Below are 20361 nucleotides of genomic sequence, written 5' to 3' on the forward strand. Positions count from 1 at the left end.
GGGGAGCCTGGTGAGCTGCCGTCTATGGCGTCGCACAGAGTCGGACACGACTGAAGCGACTTAGCAGCACCAGCAGCAGCACCAGTGGATGAAGCTGCCGGGCTAGGATGTGGGTGGGGCTTGAGGACCCAGCCCTGGGCCAATGAAGGATAGGAAGGGGAGATGAAGGCGGACCAGAGGCGGGGTCCCTGAGAAATTCCCAGGAGCAGAGGGGCTGGGCGGTCAGAGGCTGCCCGGAGGGGGAGAGTGCAGACTGTGCTGTGACAACCAGATCTGGACACTGGGAGGCCACACTGTGGGCTTCCCTAGTGGCTCAGCAGTAAAGAATCCGCCTGCAGAAGACCTGGGTTCAGTCCCTGGGTCGGGAAGACCTCCTGGAGGAGGGCATGGCAACCCACTTCAGTGTTCTTGCCTGGACAATCCTCATGGACAAGCCTGGAAGGCTACAGTCCATAGGGTCGTACATACTCGGACACGATGAAGGGGCCTAGCACGCACTCACAGGTCATCTGTGGGCAAGGACAGTTCTGGGGACTTGAGGGCCAGTCCTAGTTGGAGCCGGTTTGGGAGAAAACCAGCTGGCAAGGGGCTGACAACTTCCTAGGGCTTATGGGGGCGAGAGCTGGAAGGCATGGGGTCAGGACTGTGTGATGGTGGTTGTCTTTCTGCTCTTAAATTACAGGGACTTCCCTGGCGGTCCAGAGGTTGGGAATTTGCCTTGCAATGTGGGGGTCATGAGTTTGATCCCTGGTCAAGGTACTAAGATCCCACATGCCACAGGGCCAAGTTGACGAGACAGGCTGGGGCCCTGGGGAAAAATGGGGGAGGGAGCTCGCAGCCAGCACACGACAGTGATGCTGTAGGGTAACAGGAAATCTGTTTGTTCTTTGTCCTGGCACCTGACTCAGAGCTCTCAAGAACCTGTGATTTCCCGAGTGATGGGATGAAGGAAGCCTCGTCTGTGGTTCATAATGAGCCTCTTTCCACCACACCTGTGTGTCACCTGGGTGGGGGCAACTTTGGGTTGGGGGGCCCCAGTGGCATAGGGAACTTACTCTTGGATAGAGGGATGGAACTTTCAGCTCCACCACCCCAAGGAGAGGGCTTCGGGGTGGCTCAGATGGTAAAGAATCTGCCTCCAATGCAAGAGACCCAGGTTTGATCCCTGGGTCAAGATGCCTGGGAGGACAGCATGGCAACCCACTCCAGTATTTTTGCCTGGAGAATTCCATGGACCGAGGAGCCTGGCAGGCTACAGTCCACGGGGTCGCAGAGTCGGGTACAACTGAGACACAACTGAGTATACCCCGGGGAGAAGGGCTGGGAACTGAGCTAATTACTAATGGCGAATGATTCAATAGACCGCACCCATGTTGAAAACTCTACCGGAAGCGGTTTGGAGAGCTTCCGGGTGGATGAAAGCATCTGCCCCAAACTCCACGAGGACAGATGCTCCTGTGCTGGGGACCCTCCCGGACTTTGCACCTCTCCATCTGGCTGTTCGTCTGCCTCCTTTATGATAAATAAGTAAGTAAATTGTTTTCTTGACTTGAGGGGGTGGTGGGAGCCCCAAATTATAACCAGTCAATCAGAAGTATGGGAGGTCCAGACTCGAGACCAGCGTCTGAAGTGGGGCAACTCTGCAGGTCTGACCCCTGAACCTAGAGGGTCTGCACTTACTCTGGGCAGATGGTGTCAGCACTGAACTGAGTTGTAAGACACCCAGCTGATGGCAGTGTAGAAATTGAGAATTTCTTGGTGTGAAAATGTGTCACACATGAAATGAATTCTCTTGTTAACACTCATTTTACAAAGCGGTAAATGGGCTGCTAGAGACTGCAGGTGGAGGAAGTAGGGGACGGAGGTGGGATGGGAACTCATAGCCCGAGCTCTTAGCCATACCACAAAACCCGTTCCCTTACGTCTCCAATAAAGGCTGGGTGAGGATGAGTCTGACTTGGAGGGAACTGGCTGGGCAGATTTTATTCCTGGAAATTGATGGTGAAACGAGCACTGGCTTGTGGTTGGTCACACAGTCTCTGGGGCAGGGAAGACGCCAGAGCTGAGCTCTCTACACGCCTTTGTCCCCCACACTTAAGATGTTCCTTTAGAGCTGCCATCCCTCACCTCTGCTGCCCCCAACACACTCTGAGAGTCATCACTTGGCAAAAATAATTTAATAGTCCATCTAGGCTGTGTCCCTGGGACCTGCTTGCCCTCCCTAAGCCCTTAGCTCCAGGCCACCCCACCCTACAAAGGACAGCTCCAACACCCCCAACCCTGAGGGGCTGGGTTTCCCCACAGTGCCTTCCCCGCGCTCTTTCATTCCTAGAGAAGCGGGGCCACCACCCCCTGACTCCCCCAGATGCAGCTTTGTTCCCACAACCCCTCGGTCCCCCTCCCCTCGTACTCAGTGGCAGAAGTGACTTCAGCGTGGCCCCCAGGAGCAAGTTCCGATTCACTCCAGCATGGTTTATGCGCCAAGTCCAAAAGGGAGACTGCCCTGCGAAGGCCCTAGGAGAGGGGTGAGCGCAGCCGCTCCAGCCCGTCCGCATATTGGAAGGTCGACCCCGTTTCGTACTCGTACATGTCCAGGGCCACCTCGCAGCTCTCCCGCACCACACGCTCAGGGTCGGCCACATGGGCCCGCAGGGCGGCCAGGCAGGCAGGCCGGGCGATGGCCCCCAGGGCCTCGGCGCACTCGTGTCGTACCATGGGGTTCTCAGTGGGCTGTGCCAGGGCCGCCGCCAGTTGGGGCACTGCCGCCTCGTGCTGCATCTGGCCCAGAACGTAGCCTATCTCATGGCGGAAGAGGGCGCTGCCGCAGCGCAGGCCTACAAGGGAAGAAGGTTGGCATCACCACAGAGCGAGAAGGGGGTGGGGCACCGGGGGACAGAGGGACCGAGAGGGGTCGAAAGGGGGTTCCCGTATCTGGGAGCACCCCCCAACACCCCCACCGCCAGTCACGGAGTTCAGAGGTGGGACCCTATGCCACCAGAGGGACTGGGGAAGCAGGGTGGGCCCATCGGGCTCTGGAAACTCGGCCCGCCCTCTCCACTCCCCGGAGGCAAGACGGGGAATGGCCGCCTCCTTCCCGTCCTGTCCCCCTGCACCCCGACTCCGTGTTGTGCCCACACTGCCAGTGCGATCTGCAGGCGTCTTATACATTTGTGCTTCTGGGTCGTTTCCTGCATGATCCCCACACCCACACAGTCTTAGTGACCCTGACAGGCAGAGTCCCAGGCTTTTCACCAGCACAGCCAAACAGAGGGGCCAGACTTCTCCTGCTAGGGCCCTAGCCTTGGACCAGGGAGTGACCTGCCTGTGCTCTGATGTCCTCCGGAGGCAGACCTGGGATTCGAGGCCAGCCGGCCTGACTGTGCAGTTGCTGCTCCAGGCAACCACCCAGGACAAACCCACACCTGCCCCCTCTGCGCTCCTGCCCCGGGTCCATGTGGCGGTGATGTCCCAGCATCTCCCTGGCTAGACAGGAAGCCCCAGGAAGGCAGAGGGGCTCTGAGTGCTCTGTGGACCAGAAGCGGCCACCTCAGGAGTTGGGGAGGGGAGCAAGGAACCCCAGGATTCCCAGAAGCCCCTCCTCTCCTTTTCTGCTAGATGAGCCACAGCCCTTCAGACCTGCACAGGGCTCCCTGCAGAGCTGAGAAGAAAATGCCACCAGTAACGGTAATGGGGGCCCCTGGGGTCAAACCCAAACTCTGCAGCTGAGACTGCTGTGTGACCTTGGACAAGTCCCTCTGCCTCTCTGGGCCTAGGCTCCCACCATGGAGAAGTGGGGGTAATAAGAGTATCTGCCCCAGGATGCACCTGCCCAGGATGCTATGTAGCTCTGTGCGACAAATATGGCCACGGGGTCCAAGGGGCCCCGACCCTGACCCCCAAAGCCCCTCCTCACCTTCGGCCAGCACCAGGGCGGCCTCCTTGCCTCCGGCGTCGCGCAGGGCAAACATGGCTCGGTATCGGTCGAAGAGTGGCCGGGTCTCGTCCAGCAGCGCCTCCCGCAGCTGCCCCAGGTCACGCTCCTCAGCGGGCGGGGCCGGGTCCACAGAGAGGTAGGGCCCCCGGACCACTGGCTCCCCACTCTGCTGCTGTAGCCACTCCAGCCGCCGCACAGCCAGCTGGCATGTCTCGGCCACCTGCAGGGAGAGGGGCGCACAGACGGCCGCTGGGGATGGAAGGGAAGGGAGTGGACATGCCACGTCCCCCTCCAGCCCCCAGGGCTCCCGATTTAGCAGAGACAGAGCCCACAGACTCTGGACTAATTGATCCTTCCAGGCTGGAAACAACCGGCAGGGACTGCTGTGATCAGGGAGTGACAGGGGAACAGTGGGTCAGGAGGAGTCACTCGGAGGTGACCAGTGAGAAAGGCATCAGGTGGGATCAGCCAGTGCAAAGGCCCCGAGGCAGGACCATCAGGGGGAGTCAGCAACAGACATGACCTCAGGCCAGGCCTGAGGAGGCCAGGCCAGACTGCTTAAGACTGCTGTCCTAAAGGTGATGACAAACCCTGAGTCCTGAGGCACAGAATAGGTTAATAGGTGATGGATAAGTAAATGTGATCCCTCCACACACAGGAGCATCACTCAGCCCTGAAAAGGAGAGAAGCCCAGACACCTGCTACCACATGGATGGACCCTGAGAACAGGTGCTCAGTGAGAGACGCAGACCCAGCAGGACACACAGGGTGTGACTCCACTGATGGGATCAGGCAGATCCCAGACACAGAGCAGAGCAGGCAGATCCACAGACACAGAGAGTGGGCTCCTGGTGGTCAGGGGCTGGGGCAAGGGATGGAGGAGTGACTGCTGAGGGGGATGGGGCTTCCTTTTTGGGGGATGGGCTGTTCTGGGAATCAGACAGTGGTGATGGTTTTATAACTCTATGCATATACGAAGTCAAAGTCAAAGTCGCTCAATCGTGTCCGACTCTCTGAGATGCCACGGACTACACAGTCCAGTGAAATTGTCCAGGCCAGAATACTGGAGTGGGTAGCTTTTCCCTTCTCCAGGGGATCTTCCCAACCCAGGGTTCAAACCCAGGTCTCCCACATTGCAGGTGGATTCTTTACCAGCTGAGCCACAAGGGAAGCCCATGGATGTACTAAAAACCAACCAAATGACCACTTTCAGGGAGTGGGTTTTCTGGTATGTGACACATCTCAATAAAGCTGTTGTTTAAAGAAAAAATAGGGACGGCGGCAGGGAGAGACTGGATGACGCTGGGTGGAGGTGGAGAGGTGGGTGGGTTGGGAGATCTACACAAGGGAGGGACTGCCCGTGGGAGGCTAGGAGAGAGGCGAGTGGGGGCTGGGCTAACGCCAGTGGAGCAGGGTGGGTGTTATATGTGAATCAAGAGTTCACTTTTTTAAAAGTGAAAAGAGTTCAGTTTTGCCCAAAGGGGCAGTGGCTGGCGTCCATCCTGACTGCAGCCCTCTCTTGGCATCCCTGGGCCAGGTAGTCACCCTGGCAACCAGACACAGGGTCTGAGGTCAGTTCCTGGACCCGAGATGGGGTGGGGATGGGGGGGTGCTGTGTTACCTCAACAACGGGGTCAGTAGAGTACTGCTTCAGGATCTCCAGGACCTCTGGGTCCCCAATGGCCCCCAGGGCCTCCCCTGAGAAGAACAGGGCAGAGAGCGTACATTGGCTGGTTAGGAAACACCCCAGATGCCTTCCCCCTCACCGGCCCTGCCTGTGTCCTGTGGGTGGGCCACCCAGCCATGAGTTTTGGAGCAGAGACCAGTCCATTCCTGAATGAATCTGCACCAGTGAGTGTCCCTTCCCCAGAAATCAAACTTTGCTGCAACCTGGCTCAGACCCCACACTGGCCCATACCCCTAGAGCTCATGGCCCAGAGGGGAGATACAGATAAGCATGTCCTTACAATTTGGGGACATGGGTGGCGAGAGCAAGAACAGTCCACTGAGTCGAGTCCATCATGGAGAGCCCTGAAAACCTGGAGGAGGTTTCTAAGCTGCGATGTGGGCAAGGAGGGTCAGCAGACAGGCACCATCCTGCCTCAGGGCCTTTGCACTGCCCAGAACCCCTTTCCCCAGACAACTACCTAGATTACTCCCTTACTCCACTCGGATCTCTGTCCAGCAATTAAAAACAGTAATGCTGGACTTCCCTGGTGGTTCAGTGGTTGAGATTCCGAGTTTCAAACGCACGGGGCGCAGGTTCAATCCCTGGTCAGGGAACTAGGATCCCACATGTCCCATGGAAAGGCCAAAAAAAAAAAGGGCAACACCTCTGGCACCCCCTCCCAGGCTTTATTTTCCTCCTTAACACTTAGGTAAGCGTTTGCACCATAACATGACTGGGTATTCCAGAAAATCACACACACGAAATTGAGGTTTGGGCTTGAATATTTCTCTGTAAGGAGAGCTCCCAGAGGAGTCAATGGTTGGGATCCTGAGAGGAGTCCGAGGCAGCCTGACAAAGCTGGAGATTATCTCAGGGAATATTCAAAAGGACCAAGAATAGTCATAAATGGAACCACAGCCCCTCATTGGCTATCTGAGTCTCTTGTGAGAATAGCACCTGGCCCACAGTAGATGGTCCATGAACATTTGTCCAGGGAATTCCCTGGCAGTCCAGCGGTTAGGACTCTACGCTTTTGCTGCAGAGGGCACAGGTTTGATCCCTGGTTGGGGAACTAAGATCCTGCAAGTCATCTGGAGTGGCCATTAAAAAAAAAAAACAAACCTGTCCAGTAAGTGAAGTGACTGAGTAACCTTGGGTTGGCTGGCTATGGCCACTGCCTGTCTTCGTATGAGCAAAGATTGGTATTTCCATTTTTAACTGTTTTTTTTTAGTCACTCAGTTGTGTCCGACTCTTGGCAACCCCATGGACTGTAGCCTACCAGGCTCCCCTGTTCATGGGATTCTCCAGGCAAGAATACTAGGATGGGTTGTCATTTCCTTCCCCAGGGGATCTTCCCAACCCAGGGATCAAACCCAGGTCTCCCGCATTGTCTGTGTATTTTCTTTTAATCAAAGAGACAGGGACTTCCGGTGGTCCAATGGTAAAGACTCAGCTTCCAATGCAATGGGTGCGGGTTCAATCCCTGATGAAAGACCTAAGATGCCACATGCCCCGTGGAGAGACCAAAAAAATAAAAACAAAAAGGGATCACGATTTATGACTCATGAAATTCACATCTCAGGGCCCATAAAGCTAGACTGGCTGGAGGCAACACCCATCCATTACCTGGGATTTACCTGGCTCCCGTGCTTCGGCAGCAGAGCTGAGACGTGGGGCAGAGATAGTCGAAGGCATTCACCACCCACCCCTTCCAGCGCTCGCCAGGTACAGCCCACACCCCGTCTGCTCACCTGCCTCATGGCGCACCATGGGCTCCTGGCTGGTGTCCTGCAGCACGTCCAGCAGCACGGGGATGGCCCGCCGGTCCTGCATTTGGCCCAGGCAGTAAGCCAGCTCATGCTTGAGCAGGGCTGAGTCATCATCAAAGGCCCGGCTGATCCAGGAGATGGCCACCGGACCCCCGAGCCCACGCAGTGTGAACAGTGCCCGGAAGCGGGCCTGCAGGGGCTGCCGGGGGTCAACCAGCGTCTGCCCCACTGCCTCCACCTCCTGCTCTGTTACCATGGCGATGCAGCCTTCCTCTCCACTTGGGCTAAACTAGGGGACTCTCAGCTTGAGAACCTGCTGGGAGGGGAAACCGAGACGCCAGGTTAAAGGTGCCATTTGCTGCTAGCTGACTTGTTCATCTCAGAGTTGGGACCTCAGCGGGGTGGTTTCCAAACTGCTCAACAGCCTGGGTGCCTCGGTCCAGCCCTGCCTACCTGCTGTGTGGCCTTCCCTGAGGCACGTTTCTCTCTGGGCCTGTGGCCTGTATCTACCTCACCAATGACCTCCACTGGTCTGCTTGCCACACAGCAGCCAGAGGGGCTGTGGAGACTGGTCCCCAACATGGTCTTCAGGGACTCTCACCTCCTGGTGTTTGTGGACTATGTGGACCTCACGCCACACCCCAGCGAATAGGGCTGACTCAGGTGAATATGGGAGAAATGGCACTGTGACTTGGGAGGGTCATAAGGGACCCTGTGGCTTCCTCCTTGTGGCTCCAGGGGCCCACATGGTGGAGAAACTGAAGCCTCCCACCAACAGCCAGGTGAGAGCGGCGGCTTGAGAGCAGCTCCCCCAGCCCCAGTCCAGCCCTCAGATGTCGTAGCCCAGCCAGGGTCTGCACGCAGCCTCACAAGCGATCAGAGCCACAGCCACCCAGCTAAACCAGGCCCGGACCCCTGACCCACAGAAACTGAAAATTAGTGTTACTACTGTTTAGAGCTGCTGAGGACGTCCCTGGTGGTCTATTGGTTAAGAATCCGCCTTCCAGTGCAGGGGACGCAGGTTCCATCCCTGGTCGGGGAGCTAAGAGCCTACGTTATTGTTGTTCAGTTACTAAAACTCTGAAGGCAGGGACTGAGTGCTAGTCACCCCTGTACACCCAGCACACAATTCCTTAATAAGAACAACGACCATGGATTTCCCTGGTGGTCCAGCGGTTAAGAATCTGCTGCCAATTCAAGGGACGCTGATGTGATCCATGGTCCGGTAAGACTCCATATGCTGTGGGGCAACTAAGCCTGCGAGCCACAACTGTTGAGCCAGAGTGCTGCCATACTGAAGCCCACCAGCGCCCGAGAGCCTGTGCTCCACAACAAGAGAAGCCACCGCAATGAGAAGCCCCCACACCACAACTAGAGCCTGCACGCAGCAATGAAGACCCAGCACTCAAGAAATGAATAATAAATTTAAAAAAAAAGAAAAAGAAGGGACTTCCCTGGCTGTCCGGTGGTTAAAAATTCACCTTCCAACACACAGGGTGCAAGTTCCACCCCTAGTTGGAAAGTTGAGATCCCACATGCCTTGTGGCCAAAACACCAAGACATAAAACAGAAGCAATATTGTAACAAATTCAACAAAGACTTTAAAAATGATCTATATTAAAAAACTTAAAAAAAAATTTAAAAAGAACAATGACCATAACAATAATAGCAACTGACATTTACCCAGGATGTGCTACGTGCCAGCCATCTATTCTAAGCCCTTACATTCCTAAACTCGCTCCATCCTCTCCATAACCCTTTCAGACAAGCACCATGGTCAGTGTTTTACAGGAGCTCTGTTCCACAGAGAGGTGAAGCACTTGCCTAGGAACCCAGTGAAGAGTTAGAGATCCCGGTAGCTGGGCTGCAGGGTCAAGGTCTAAACCACAAACTCAGGGTTGAAAGGAAGGACTAAAATGAAAGGACGCAGCTGAGGCTGGTCCTCATACTCCAGACCAGTGAGGACGCTTCGTGAAGCTTACGAGCAGGCTGTGGCTCCCAGCAGAGTCAGTAGGGCCAACCTGGTATAATAAGGGAGGTGCAGCTGTCTGAGCACAGGTGACTATCAAAGGAGGTGGCACTCAAAACAGGGATCATCAGGGACTTCCCTGGTGGCCCAGTGGCTAAGTTTCTGAGCTCCCAATGCAGGGCCTGGCTTTTAACCCTGGTCAGGGAACTAGATCCCTTACGCCAGAACTAAGATTCGGCGCAGCCAAATGAATAAATGAATATATAAATAAACACAAAAGAGGGACCATCAGAAACTGCAGAAGCCAGGGGTGAGCAAGCTCATTAGGGACCATCCAGATTCGCCTCACTGTTCTATAACAGATGAGCTGTGACCTGTCTGGGGTCACACAGCCAAGTCAGGACTCCTCACTCCCAGTCTGTGCAGGGCCTCTCTCAAGACACAAAGGAGAAACACTGTTTTGTTTCTTGCTGTGTCTCCAAGGCCTAGCACAGTGTCCGTCACCACAGCAGCAAGCACTTAAGTGTTGAATGAACTGATTATCCACTGCCTGCCAGGCAGGGTATTGAGTGCCTTATACACCGTATAAATCTGTATCATCTGTAAAACGGGTGAAAGGGGCACAGGGAACTCACTGAGTTGCTGCGAATGGAATTACGCCCACAGAGCACTTAATACCACCGCTGGTACTTACTATGCATTTGATAAAAACAGAGCTGCTGTGGAATTACTTCTGCATGTAGCCCAACGTCCACTTCTGTGCTCAGGAGGGTAAGGTGTGTCTGTCTCGGGATACACCTGGCCACCTGTACGCCCACTACTCATACCTCTAGGCCCATTTTTTCAGTGGGAAGGGGGACAAGGGTGTGAACGTGGGGTTACAGAGATCAGTCCACAACCAAGGCACAGGGGAATCCGCTCGCCCCTGCGAAGGTGTGTCCATGCGAAGGTGTGTCTCAGAGACAGACTTCAGTGAAGAGTGAGTAAGGGATGTAAGAAGGGAAGTTCGGAATTCCCGAAATCCGCTCCCTCTAAACCAAGAATTCCCAACAAAACGGCCTCTGATAACTAAACCCCCGCCCCCGCTGCCGCTAAGAGGCAGGTCGCCCCAACACGGCATCCCTCGGGGCTGCTCCCAGGATCCCCCAGCGACGACCGGCTCCCCAAAGCTCCTTGGAGGAGACTCCCAGGAACTGATGTCTCATGGCATCATTGACTCAACGGACATGAGTTTGAGCGAACTCCGGGAGATGGTGAAGGAAAGTCTGACATGCTGCAATCCATGGGGCAGCATGTGTCAGACACAACTGAGCGACTGAACAATAAGATCCGTTTACGTGTGTCCCCCAGTACCTGATCCTTCACAGATTGGTTCTCCCAGAACCCCGAGAAAGAGGTCACCCAACACGGGACCTTCCCCGCGCCCCGCGTGCTGATTCCTCACTACGCGCATCCCCGGAGACAGGGCCTGCAGAACCGGAGCGAAATAGTTCGCCGGGACCTCTCAGAAGGGAGGCCTTTCTACTTCCCAGCGAAAGAATCTTAGCGCCGAGACTCCAGTGAGGCGTCCTTCCCGTCCCCCTCGCCGCCAGAACACCCCAGTGAGCTACCAGATCGGAGGACCTACCGAACCCGCCCGCTTCTCGTCCGCTGCCACCAACACTTCGCCAACCGCCACACTGCTACAGCGCTCTGGGGGCCGCCATCTTGCCGCCCACGTGACCAGGCCGGCCGGCACCAACGCAGCCCCGAGGGAGGACCCAATGGAAGGCTATGCAGCGTGAGTGGGCCCGCAAGCGCGAGTTAGCAACGGGGCCATAGCTCACACTCACACACCGGGAGGAATCTACGGGCACTTCTCAGGGAAACGGAAGGGCAGCTTCCATCCTTTCCACATAAGAGATTTTCTCTCCGCCCTCCCCACCCGATACGACGAATGGAAATGGTTTATCCCGATTCAGCCGAGAGGTGGGGTTGGCAAGCGACGCCCCTTGCTTAATGTTCCTGGGGCGTGGTCAAGTCTCAGGGGCGTGACCAATGGACGAGGTAAATAATGCTGCTGCTGCTGCTGCTGCTGCTGCTGCTGCTGCTGCTGCTGCTGCTGCTGCTGCTGCTGCTGCAAGTCGCTTCAGTCGTGTCCGACTCTGTGCGACCCCATAGACGGCAGCCCACCAGGCTCCCCCGTCCCTGGGATTCTCCAGGCAAGAACACTGGAGTGGGTTGCTATTCCCTTCTCCAATGCATGAAAGTGAAAAGTCAAAGTGAAGTCGCTTAGTCGTGTCCGACTCTTAATGACCTCGTGGACTGCAGCCTACCAGGCTCCTCCGTCCATGGGATTTTCCAGGCAAGAGTACTGGAGTGGTGTGCCATTGCCTTCTCCGAGGTAAACGCTAGAGAAAGTGAAAGTAAAGTCGCTCAGTCGTGTCCGACTCTTTGCGACCCCGTGTACTATAGCCCACCAAGCCCCTCCATCCATGGGATTCTCCAGGCAAGAATACTGGAGTGGGTTGCCATTTCCTTCCCTAGGGGATCTTCCCGACCCAGGGATCGAACCCAGGTCTCCTACATTGCAGGCAGACGCTTTAATCTCTGAGCCACCAGGGAAGCCCAAACGCTAGACAGGAAGGAATGAAAAAACGGACTTGACCTAATCATTTATTCATTCATTTATTTATTCATTTAACAAACACTGTATGGGACTTCCCTGGTGGTCCGGTGATTAAGACACACTCCCCGTGCAGGGGGCACAGGTTTGCTCCCTGGTTAGGGAACTAAGATCCCACATGCTGTATGGCGCTCCTCCCCACCAAAAAAGAAAACAGACAGGAGGGACCATGGAGGCAGAGAGAAGTATTCAGATGCTGAGTTAATTTTGAAGGTGGAACAAACAGGATTTGCAGCTGGGATGCATATGGCATTTGGGAGAGTTCTGATCAGGATAAGCACAAGGTTTCTGACACCTAAAATGAATGGAGCCACCATGAACCATCCACTTCAGTTCCATCGCTCAGTTGTCTGGACTCTGTGATCCCATGGACTGCGGCGCCAGGCTTCCCTGTCCATCACCAGCTCCTAGAGCTTGCTCAAACTCATGTCCATTTAGTGATGCCATCCAATCATCTCATTCTCTGTTCTCCCCTTCTCCTGCCTTCAGTCTTTCCCAGCATCAAGGTCTTTTCCAATGAGTCAGTTCTTTGCATCAGCTGGCCAAAGAAGTGGAGCTTCAGCATCAGTCCTTCCAATGAATATTCAGGACTGATTTCCTTTAGGATGGACTGGTTGGATCTCTTTGCAGTCCAAGGGATTCTCAAGAGTCTTCTCCAACACCACAGTTCAAAAGCATCAGTTCTTCAGCACTCAGCTTTCTTTATGATCCAACTCTCACATCCATACATGACTACTGGAAAAACCATAGCTTTGACTAGACTGACCTTTGTCGGTAAAGTAATGTCTCTGCTTTTTAATATACTGCCTAGGTTTGTTACAGCTTTTCTTCCAAGGAGCAAGCACTATTAACCTCCCTATACTAACCATCCAGTTAACTCTACTTCTGAAATATGAAATAGAGTTGGAATTCAACCATTTCATTCATTTTACAGCTTTGTCTCCAGGATGCTGCCTACAAAGAAAAGAGAGCTTGTAAGGGATTATGTCAAAAGAGTAGTTCCTCAAAAAGTTAAACATAGAATTAGCATAAAAAAAGTGAAAGTCGCCCAGTCGTGTCAGTCTCTTGTCTCTTTGCGACCCCATGAACTGTATAGCCTGCCAGGCTCCTCTGTCCATGGAATTGTCCAGGCCAGAATACTGAAATGGGTAGCCGTTCCCTTCTCCAGGGATCAAACCCAAGTCCCCCACATTGCAGGTAGATTCTTTACCGTCCTGAGCCACCAGGGAAGCCCAAGAATACTGGAGTGGGTAGCCTATCCTTTCTCCAACAGATCTTCCCGATCCAGGAATCGAACCAGGATCTCCTGCATGTGATCCAACAATTCCACTCCTAGAGAGAACTGAAAGCAGGGACTCCATAATTGTACACCCATGTTCATCACAGCATTATTCACAGTGACCTCAGACCTTGGTAACCTCTAGCATATTTTCTCTCTATGAATTTGACTACTCTTGGAAGCTTAGCAAGTGGGATCAAACAATATTTGTCCTTTTGTGCCTGGTTTATTTTGCTGAGCATAGTTATCCTCAGAGTTCATCCACACTGTAGCGTGTGTCAGAACTTCCTTCCCTTTAAAATTTCCTTCCTATTGCATGAGTGGACCACATTTTGTTTATCTATTCATCCATCAGTGGACACTTGGATTATTTCCACCTTTTGGCTATTGTAAATAATGCTGCTATGAACATTGGTGTACAAAGAGGTGCTCTTTGATTCCCTATTTTCAAATCTTCTGGGCATGTACCCAAGAGTGGAATTTCTGGATCATATAGTAGTCCTATGTTTAACTCTTTGAGGAACTGCTGAACTGTTGTCTTATGTTCCCACCAGCGACAAACAAGGATTCCAATTCTTCCACTTTCTCATAGAAACCCTTGTTATTTTCTGTGTTGTTTTTTTATGTACACCATTTTTAAAATCTTCATTGAATTTGTTACAATATTGCTTCCATTTTATGTTCTGGGGTTTTCTTCTTCTTCTTCTTCTTTTTTTTTTTTTTTGGCTAAGAGGCATCTGGCATCTTTCTTTCTCAGGAATCAAACCCATACCCTCTGAATTGGAAGGCAAAGTTGCAACCACTGGACCACCAGGGAAGTGTTAGGGAAATTAAAATGGAGGAAGTCCTGTTCAGACTTCAGAAGCAGGGGAGCAGGCCTCTGACCTGCTTCTGACCTGCCTAGACACTGCTGGTATTCTGTGCCTGCCTCCAAGCACAGCAAGCCAGACAGCACTTCAGATAAGAAAGGAAGTGAGTCCTGGAATCTCTTAAGCTTCTGAGGATCTGGTCAACTCCCTAGGGTTTAAGAAGTCTTATGACTCACGAGGTGAAACAAACAGCATTGTAAAAGTTCAAAGAAAAACTGGAGCTAAAATGTTGTGCTCAAACTGATGATGATATCATTTTCTGCCTGGGATTAGAAGTGGGTGTGCCCGAAACTGCAATTTGAAATCTCACCAGTTGGTTGGACGCACCACCTGGGACCTATCCTGTTAACAAGGGACTTCCTAACGCTGTTCAAGTCTGGATGTTGGTCAGCCAAATCTGGTGATGTGTGTGCTGTTACTTTTCTCTATTGTTTCTATTTCCTTTCTTTGAAAAAAAAATTATTTTCTTATTTCTGGCTGCCCTGGGTCTTTGCTGTTACTGCGTGGGCTTTCTCCAGTTGCAGTGAGCGGGACTACTCTTTGTTGCGGTACTCAGGTTTCTCATTGCAATGACTTCTCTTGTTGCAGAGCTCTAGGCACACAGGCATCAGTAGCTGCAGTTCCTGGGCTCTAGAGAGTTATGGTGGACAGGTTTAGTTGCTCTGAGGCATGTGGGATCTTCCAAGATCAGGGATTGAATCATGTCCCCTGCATTGGCAGACAGGTTCTTTACCATTGAGCCACCAGCAAAGCCCTCTATTTCCCTTTTTTAATGGCTGCATCTTGAAATTAAATCAAATAATCCTCTATTAAATATTGAAATTGTTTACAAGCGGTTTGTTTTCTTAAGGAATCCTTTGAACCTAAAAGGAAAGTAAAACTTTTGGCAAACAGGAAGTCCTGTTATTTTGTTTTTGATAGTAGCCATCCTAATGGATGTGACATTATACAACTTGTGGCTCAGACGGTAAAGCGTCTGTCTACAATGTGAGAGACCTGGGTTCGATCCCTGGGTTGGGAAGATTCCCTGGAGAAGGAAATGGCAACCCACTCCAGTACTCTTGCCTTGAAAATCCCATGGATGGAGGAGCTTGGTGCAGGCTACTATCCATGGGGTTGCAAAGAGTCGGGCACAACTGAGCAACTTCACTTCACTTTAAAAAGTGAGATCTACTGATGAATGGATAAAAGGATGGATAAATACAGAATAGGGCAAAAATAGCTAAGTGTTCATTGAGAAAGTGGACAGTAGGCATATGACAATTCATTGTAAAAGTCTTTCAATTTTTCTGTGTACTTGAAAGTTTTCATTATAAACTGTTCAAAAAATAGGTGGTGGGGAAAAGGAGGGCAATTTCTATTCTCCATGTTTCAGCATTTCAACGTTAAATATTTCAAAATTGTTTTTAACTATTAAATGAGGAATCTTTCAGTCTGCATCCATTTTGAGGAATTTCACTGACACTAAGAGCAAAAAAAAAAAAGTGAAAAAAGAAGCATTCGTTTCCACATTATTTGAAATGGCAAAAAAAAAAAAATCCACTAACTTCCTCCTCTGCCTCCCTCAGCGTTCAGCTCTCATCATCACTCACTTGGACCAGTAAAGGGGCCTCCACCCTGGACACCCCCCGCTCCACCTCTCTCCATTCCCCCACATTCTGTCCTCCCCTAGGAAGCCACCTGAGGGCGCCTGTGAGCACCAGAGACAGCTCCCACCCTCACCACCACAGTCTGTCTTCCCTGCACCAGCCACTAGAGGGAGCGTGTGAGCGCCTGAGTCAGGCGCGGCCTTTCCCTCTGCCCGCAGCCCTCCAGGGCTCCCACCTTCCTGAGTAAAAAGCCTGAGTCCTCTTGCAGCCCTCAAGCCCCTGCACGACCTGCCCGTCCTCTCCCAGCCTTCCTTTCCTCCCTCTCTCCCCCGCGCCCACTCTGCTCCAGAAACACAGCCTCCCCGCTGTTCCTCCAACACACTAGATACAGTCCTGCCCCAAGGCCTTTGTGTATGCTGTGCCCTCTGCCTGGAAGACGTGTTCCTCCAAACACCTTTGTTTACTCTTTCACTCAAGTGCAAGTGTTTGCTCCTTCACGCAAATGTTACTTCCTCCAGGAAGCCTACCTGAGCGTTTTAATTACCTCAGCCTCTGCAGTCCTTAACCCAGTCCCCTGATTTATTCTCCACAGTATCTATATTTCACTGTGTGTGTGCTCACTCACTTTATTCGTGTCCAACTCTTTTCGACCCCATGGACTGTAGCCAGCCAGGCTCCTCTGTCCATGGGGATTCTCCAGGCAAGAACACTGGAGTGGGTTGCCATGCCCTCCTCCAGGGGATCTTTCCAACCCAGGGGTCAAACCCATGTCTCCCGCATTGCAGGTGGATTCTTCCCACTGAGCCGCCCAGGAAGCCCATATTTTACTGTACATTTTACTTAGTTGCTTTGTTTACTACTTTCGTCACTAGGACACACTAGGATATAAGCACCATGAGAGCAGGGATTTATGTCTAATTTGTTCTCCATGATGAGATACAATGGTGTGCTGGTTAATGAACAACCTGGAAAAAGTAATTTAAAACCCTGATTTGCAGTGTTTGCCAATTCTTGGGGTGTAAATATTCCCATCATGGCCCGGTCACAAAATTCCTCTGATAGTGTCTCTTGACATTGACATTGACTCACTAAGTGGATCCCCAAGTGCTATTCCATGCTTGGCACAAAATAGATGCTGAAGGACTTACTTTGTGGTCCAGTGGTTGAGAATCTGCCTGCCAATGCAGCGGACACGGGTTTGATCCCTGGTCTGGGAAGATTTCACATGCTGAGGGGCAGCTAAGCCTGTGTGCCGCAGAGGGCCCTAGAGCCTGTGCTCTGTAGCAAGAGAAGCCACTGCAGTGAGAATCCCAGGCGCTGCAACTAGAGAGCAGCCCCCTCTCACTGCAACTAAAAAAAAAAAAACAAAAAACCTGCACAGCAAGGAAGACCCAGAACAGTCAAAACTAAATAAATAAAATTATTAAACAAACAAGCATGAGGTCCGTGAATGAAAAACATCAACATGCCATGCACAGCAGAGAACTCTTTTTGATAGGCCAATGGCTGATGTAAACATTCAGTCATTCATTTTGCAAATATTTATTATCTGCTGCATAGCAGGCACCGAGAACGAGCAGTCTCTGGCCTCTTGGAGCTGATATCCCAATTGTTGTTACTTTCCTTTTCATTTTTTAAGTTTTATTGGAGGATAGTTGATTTAAAATGTTGTGTTAGTTCCAGATGTACAGCAAAGTGATTCAGTTATACATATGCATATCTTCATGCTTTTTAAGATTCTTTTCCCTTACAGGTTATTACAAATATTGAGTAGAGCTCCCTGTGCTGTATAGTAGATATTTTTTGGTCCTCTTAAAAAAAAAAAAGCTGACATTAAAAAACTAATTTATTTATTTACTTTTGTCTGTGCTGGGTCTTCCTTGCTGTTGGGGCTTTCTCCAGTTGCGGTGAGTGGGGGCTACTCTCTAGCTGGAGTATGTAGACTTCTCATTGTGGGGATTTCTCCTGTGGAGCACTGGCTCTAGGGCTTGTGGGTTTCAGGGGATGTGGCGCACAGGCTTAGTTGCTCTGAGGCATATGGGATCTTCCTGGATCAGGGATCGAATCTGTCTCATGCATTGCAGGCAGATTCTTTACCACTGAGCCACCAGGGAAGCCCTATTTTTTTTTTTTTTTTCGGTTGTACCTTGGGGCTTGTGGGATCTTAGTTCCCAGAGAAGCAGGGATTGAACCCTGGCATGTGTATGTGTGCTAAGTCACTTCAGTCGTGTTCGACTGTTTTCGACGCTATGAACTATAGCCGTCCAGGTTCCTCTGTCCATAGGATATACCAGGCAAGAACACTGGAGTGGGTTGCCATGCCCTCCTCCAGGAGATCTTCCTGACCCAGGGATGGAACCCACATCTCTTGTGGCTCCTGCATGGCAGGTGGATTCTTTACCACTGAGCTGCCAGGGAAGTCCTATCTTATACACAGTAGTGTATAAATACATAGTACTTTTCCACTGTCCTCTTGTGTGTTCGAAAGCTGATCCCAGAGAGCTGGCTTAACAGCAGACCTGCCTGGCTTGCGGGGCCACCATCAACAACCACGTTGGGTGGCTCGGGCTTATATCCACACTGAGCTGCCCCGTGGGCCAGGCGCTGTGTTGACTCCAGAAGGCTTGGGACTGCATGCCAGGTGTGAGCAGCCCCAGGGAAGCTCTGGGAGTGAGAGGAGATAGACCCAGGGCTGAAGGAAGCAGATAATGGGTGCCACGCCCAAAAGCTGGGCCTGTGTACCTCTATGAACTTGGAATCTTGAACATGCAGGTTTGTGGGGAGACTGATAGCCAGGGGGCAGTCTGTGCTAAGTCGGACCCAACCCACTTTCAGCTCTGAGGGTTCTATTTTTTTTTTTTTTTAATAATTGAAGTACAGTTGATTTACAATGTTGTGTTAGTTTCCAGTATACAGCAAAGTGATTCAGTTATTTGGATGTATTAAAAGTTAAGTCAGTCGCTTAGTCATGTCTGACTCTGCAACACCACGGACTGTATGCTGCCTCTGTGGATGGAATTCTCCAGGCAAGAATACTGGAGTGGGTTGCCATTCCCTTCTCCAGGGCAACTTCCCAACCCAGGGATCAAACTCAGGTCTCCTGCATTGCAGGTGGATTCTTAACCATCTGAGCCACCAGGGAAGTCCATTTGTATGTATGAATATATCTATAACTCTTTTTCCAGTTATACATATATATACTCTTTTTCAGATTCTTTTCCATTATAGATCATTACAAGATATTGAATATAGTTCCCTGTGCTACATAGTAGGTCTTTGTTGGTTATCTTTTTCTTTAATTTTTATTTTCGGCTGCACTGAGTCTTCGTTGCTGCCTGGGCTTTCTCTAGTTGCAGTGAGCAGGGGCTCCTCTTCCTTGCAGTGTGAGGGCCCCTCATTGCAGTGGCTTCTCTTGTTGCAGAGCACAGGCTCTAGGCGCTCAGGCTTCAGTAATTGCAGATTCAATCCCTGGTGAGGGAACTAAGGTCCCACAAGCAGCAGGGTGTGGTCACATTTTTTTTTTTTGAAGTTTTTTTAAAAATAGACATTTGCATTGAGATGACTGCAGAGTTGTATGCAGTTGTAAGAAATCACACAGAAGATTGCAGTGTGCCCTTCACCCCGGTGTCCCTGACGGCAGCTGCATGCAAAACACACACAGAAGGGCTTCCCTGGTGGTCCAGTGGTTAAGAATCTGCCTTGCAATGCGAGGGACATGGGTTTGATCCCTGGTCCGGGATGATCCCACATGCCACAGGACAACTGAGCCGGTGCGCCCACAGCTACTGAGCCCAGGTGCTGCAGCGACTGAAGCCACCTGCCTAGAGCCTGCGCTCCACAATGGGAAGCCACCACAATGACAAGCCTGAGCACTGTGACGGAAAGTAGCCCCTACTTGTTGCAACTAGAGAAAGCCTGCACACAGCAACAAAAACCCAGCACAGCCAAAAAAGAAAATAAATAAATAAATCTTAAACACACACACACACACACACAAGGAGGCTATGCCCAAGGAAGTGGAAGATTCCTGCCAGAGGACTTGAATCTCAGCCAAACGACAGGATTCCAGTTATTGAGTTTCCAGCAAGTGGACTTTTTGAAAGTCATGATCTTCTTCCACAGGATTTTCCTTGTGTGAAAAAATGAACTTTTGCCTGGTTATCCTCTTGAATGGCCAGAAAAAACTTTCCAGCCCAACTGAGATAAAATGAACTTTTCCATACTGAGAAACATCCAGAGGCCCTTTGTGCCACTAAAACTGCAGATGGAATTCGAAGCAGCACAGGCTCAGAGTCTTCCATTTCTTCCAAGCTCAAACCTTTCACCGGATATTAGGATATTATGAGGGGTAACAATCAGACGACTGGATTTGAAGATATCCCTTAAAAAATTTTTTTTAATTTATGTTAGATGTGGTGAGTCTTTGTTGCTATGTATGGACTTCTCATCGCGTGGCTTCTCTTATTGCTGAGCACGGGCTCGGTTCTTGCGGCCCTCAGGCTTAGTTGGTCTGCAGCATGTAGAATCTTCCCGGAGCAGGGATTGAACCCACGTCCCCTGTGTTGGCAGGCAGACGCTTAACCACTGCGCCACCAGGGAAATTTGAGAAGATTCTTA

The 20361-nt window shown here is 51.5% G+C and overlaps 1 protein-coding gene across 2 annotated transcripts; it reads right to left on the reverse strand.

Moving 5' to 3' along the window:
• Positions 1 to 2158: 2158 nt before the first annotated feature.
• Positions 2159 to 11286, reverse strand: DOHH (deoxyhypusine hydroxylase). Of its 2 annotated transcripts, none has more exons than XM_040241930.1 (5): positions 10970 to 11286; positions 7356 to 7689; positions 5556 to 5632; positions 3914 to 4154; positions 2159 to 2834 (listed from the first exon to the last, which is right to left on the reverse strand). In XM_040241930.1, exons 2-5 carry the CDS (start codon positions 7627 to 7629, stop codon positions 2515 to 2517), a joined length of 912 nt encoding a protein of 303 aa, XP_040097864.1. In that variant the 5' UTR covers positions 7630 to 7689; positions 10970 to 11286; the 3' UTR covers positions 2159 to 2514. The 2 variants fall into 2 exon arrangements, with proteins under 2 accessions (XP_040097864.1, XP_040097865.1); XM_040241931.1 differs by having other exon boundaries at positions 7356 to 7686; positions 10970 to 11265.
• Between the last annotated feature and the right edge of the window lie 9075 nt (positions 11287 to 20361).

This window comes from Oryx dammah, unplaced genomic scaffold (assembly GCF_014754425.2).
Source record: "Oryx dammah isolate SB20612 unplaced genomic scaffold, SCBI_Odam_1.1 HiC_scaffold_5, whole genome shotgun sequence".
NCBI lineage: Eukaryota > Metazoa > Chordata > Mammalia > Artiodactyla > Bovidae > Oryx > Oryx dammah.

Coding starts and splice junctions, on each gene's coding strand:
- DOHH (XM_040241930.1), bottom strand. CDS start 7,629: ATGGTAACAGAGCAGGAGGTGGAGGCAGTGGGGCAGACGCTGGTTGAC. Junction 5,633..7,355: donor CATGGTGCGCCATGAGGCAG/GTGAGCAGACGG, acceptor TGTTCTTCTCAG/GGGAGGCCCTGGGGGCCATT. Junction 4,155..5,555: donor CTACTGACCCCGTTGTTGAG/GTAACACAGCAC, acceptor CTCTCCCTGCAG/GTGGCCGAGACATGCCAGCT.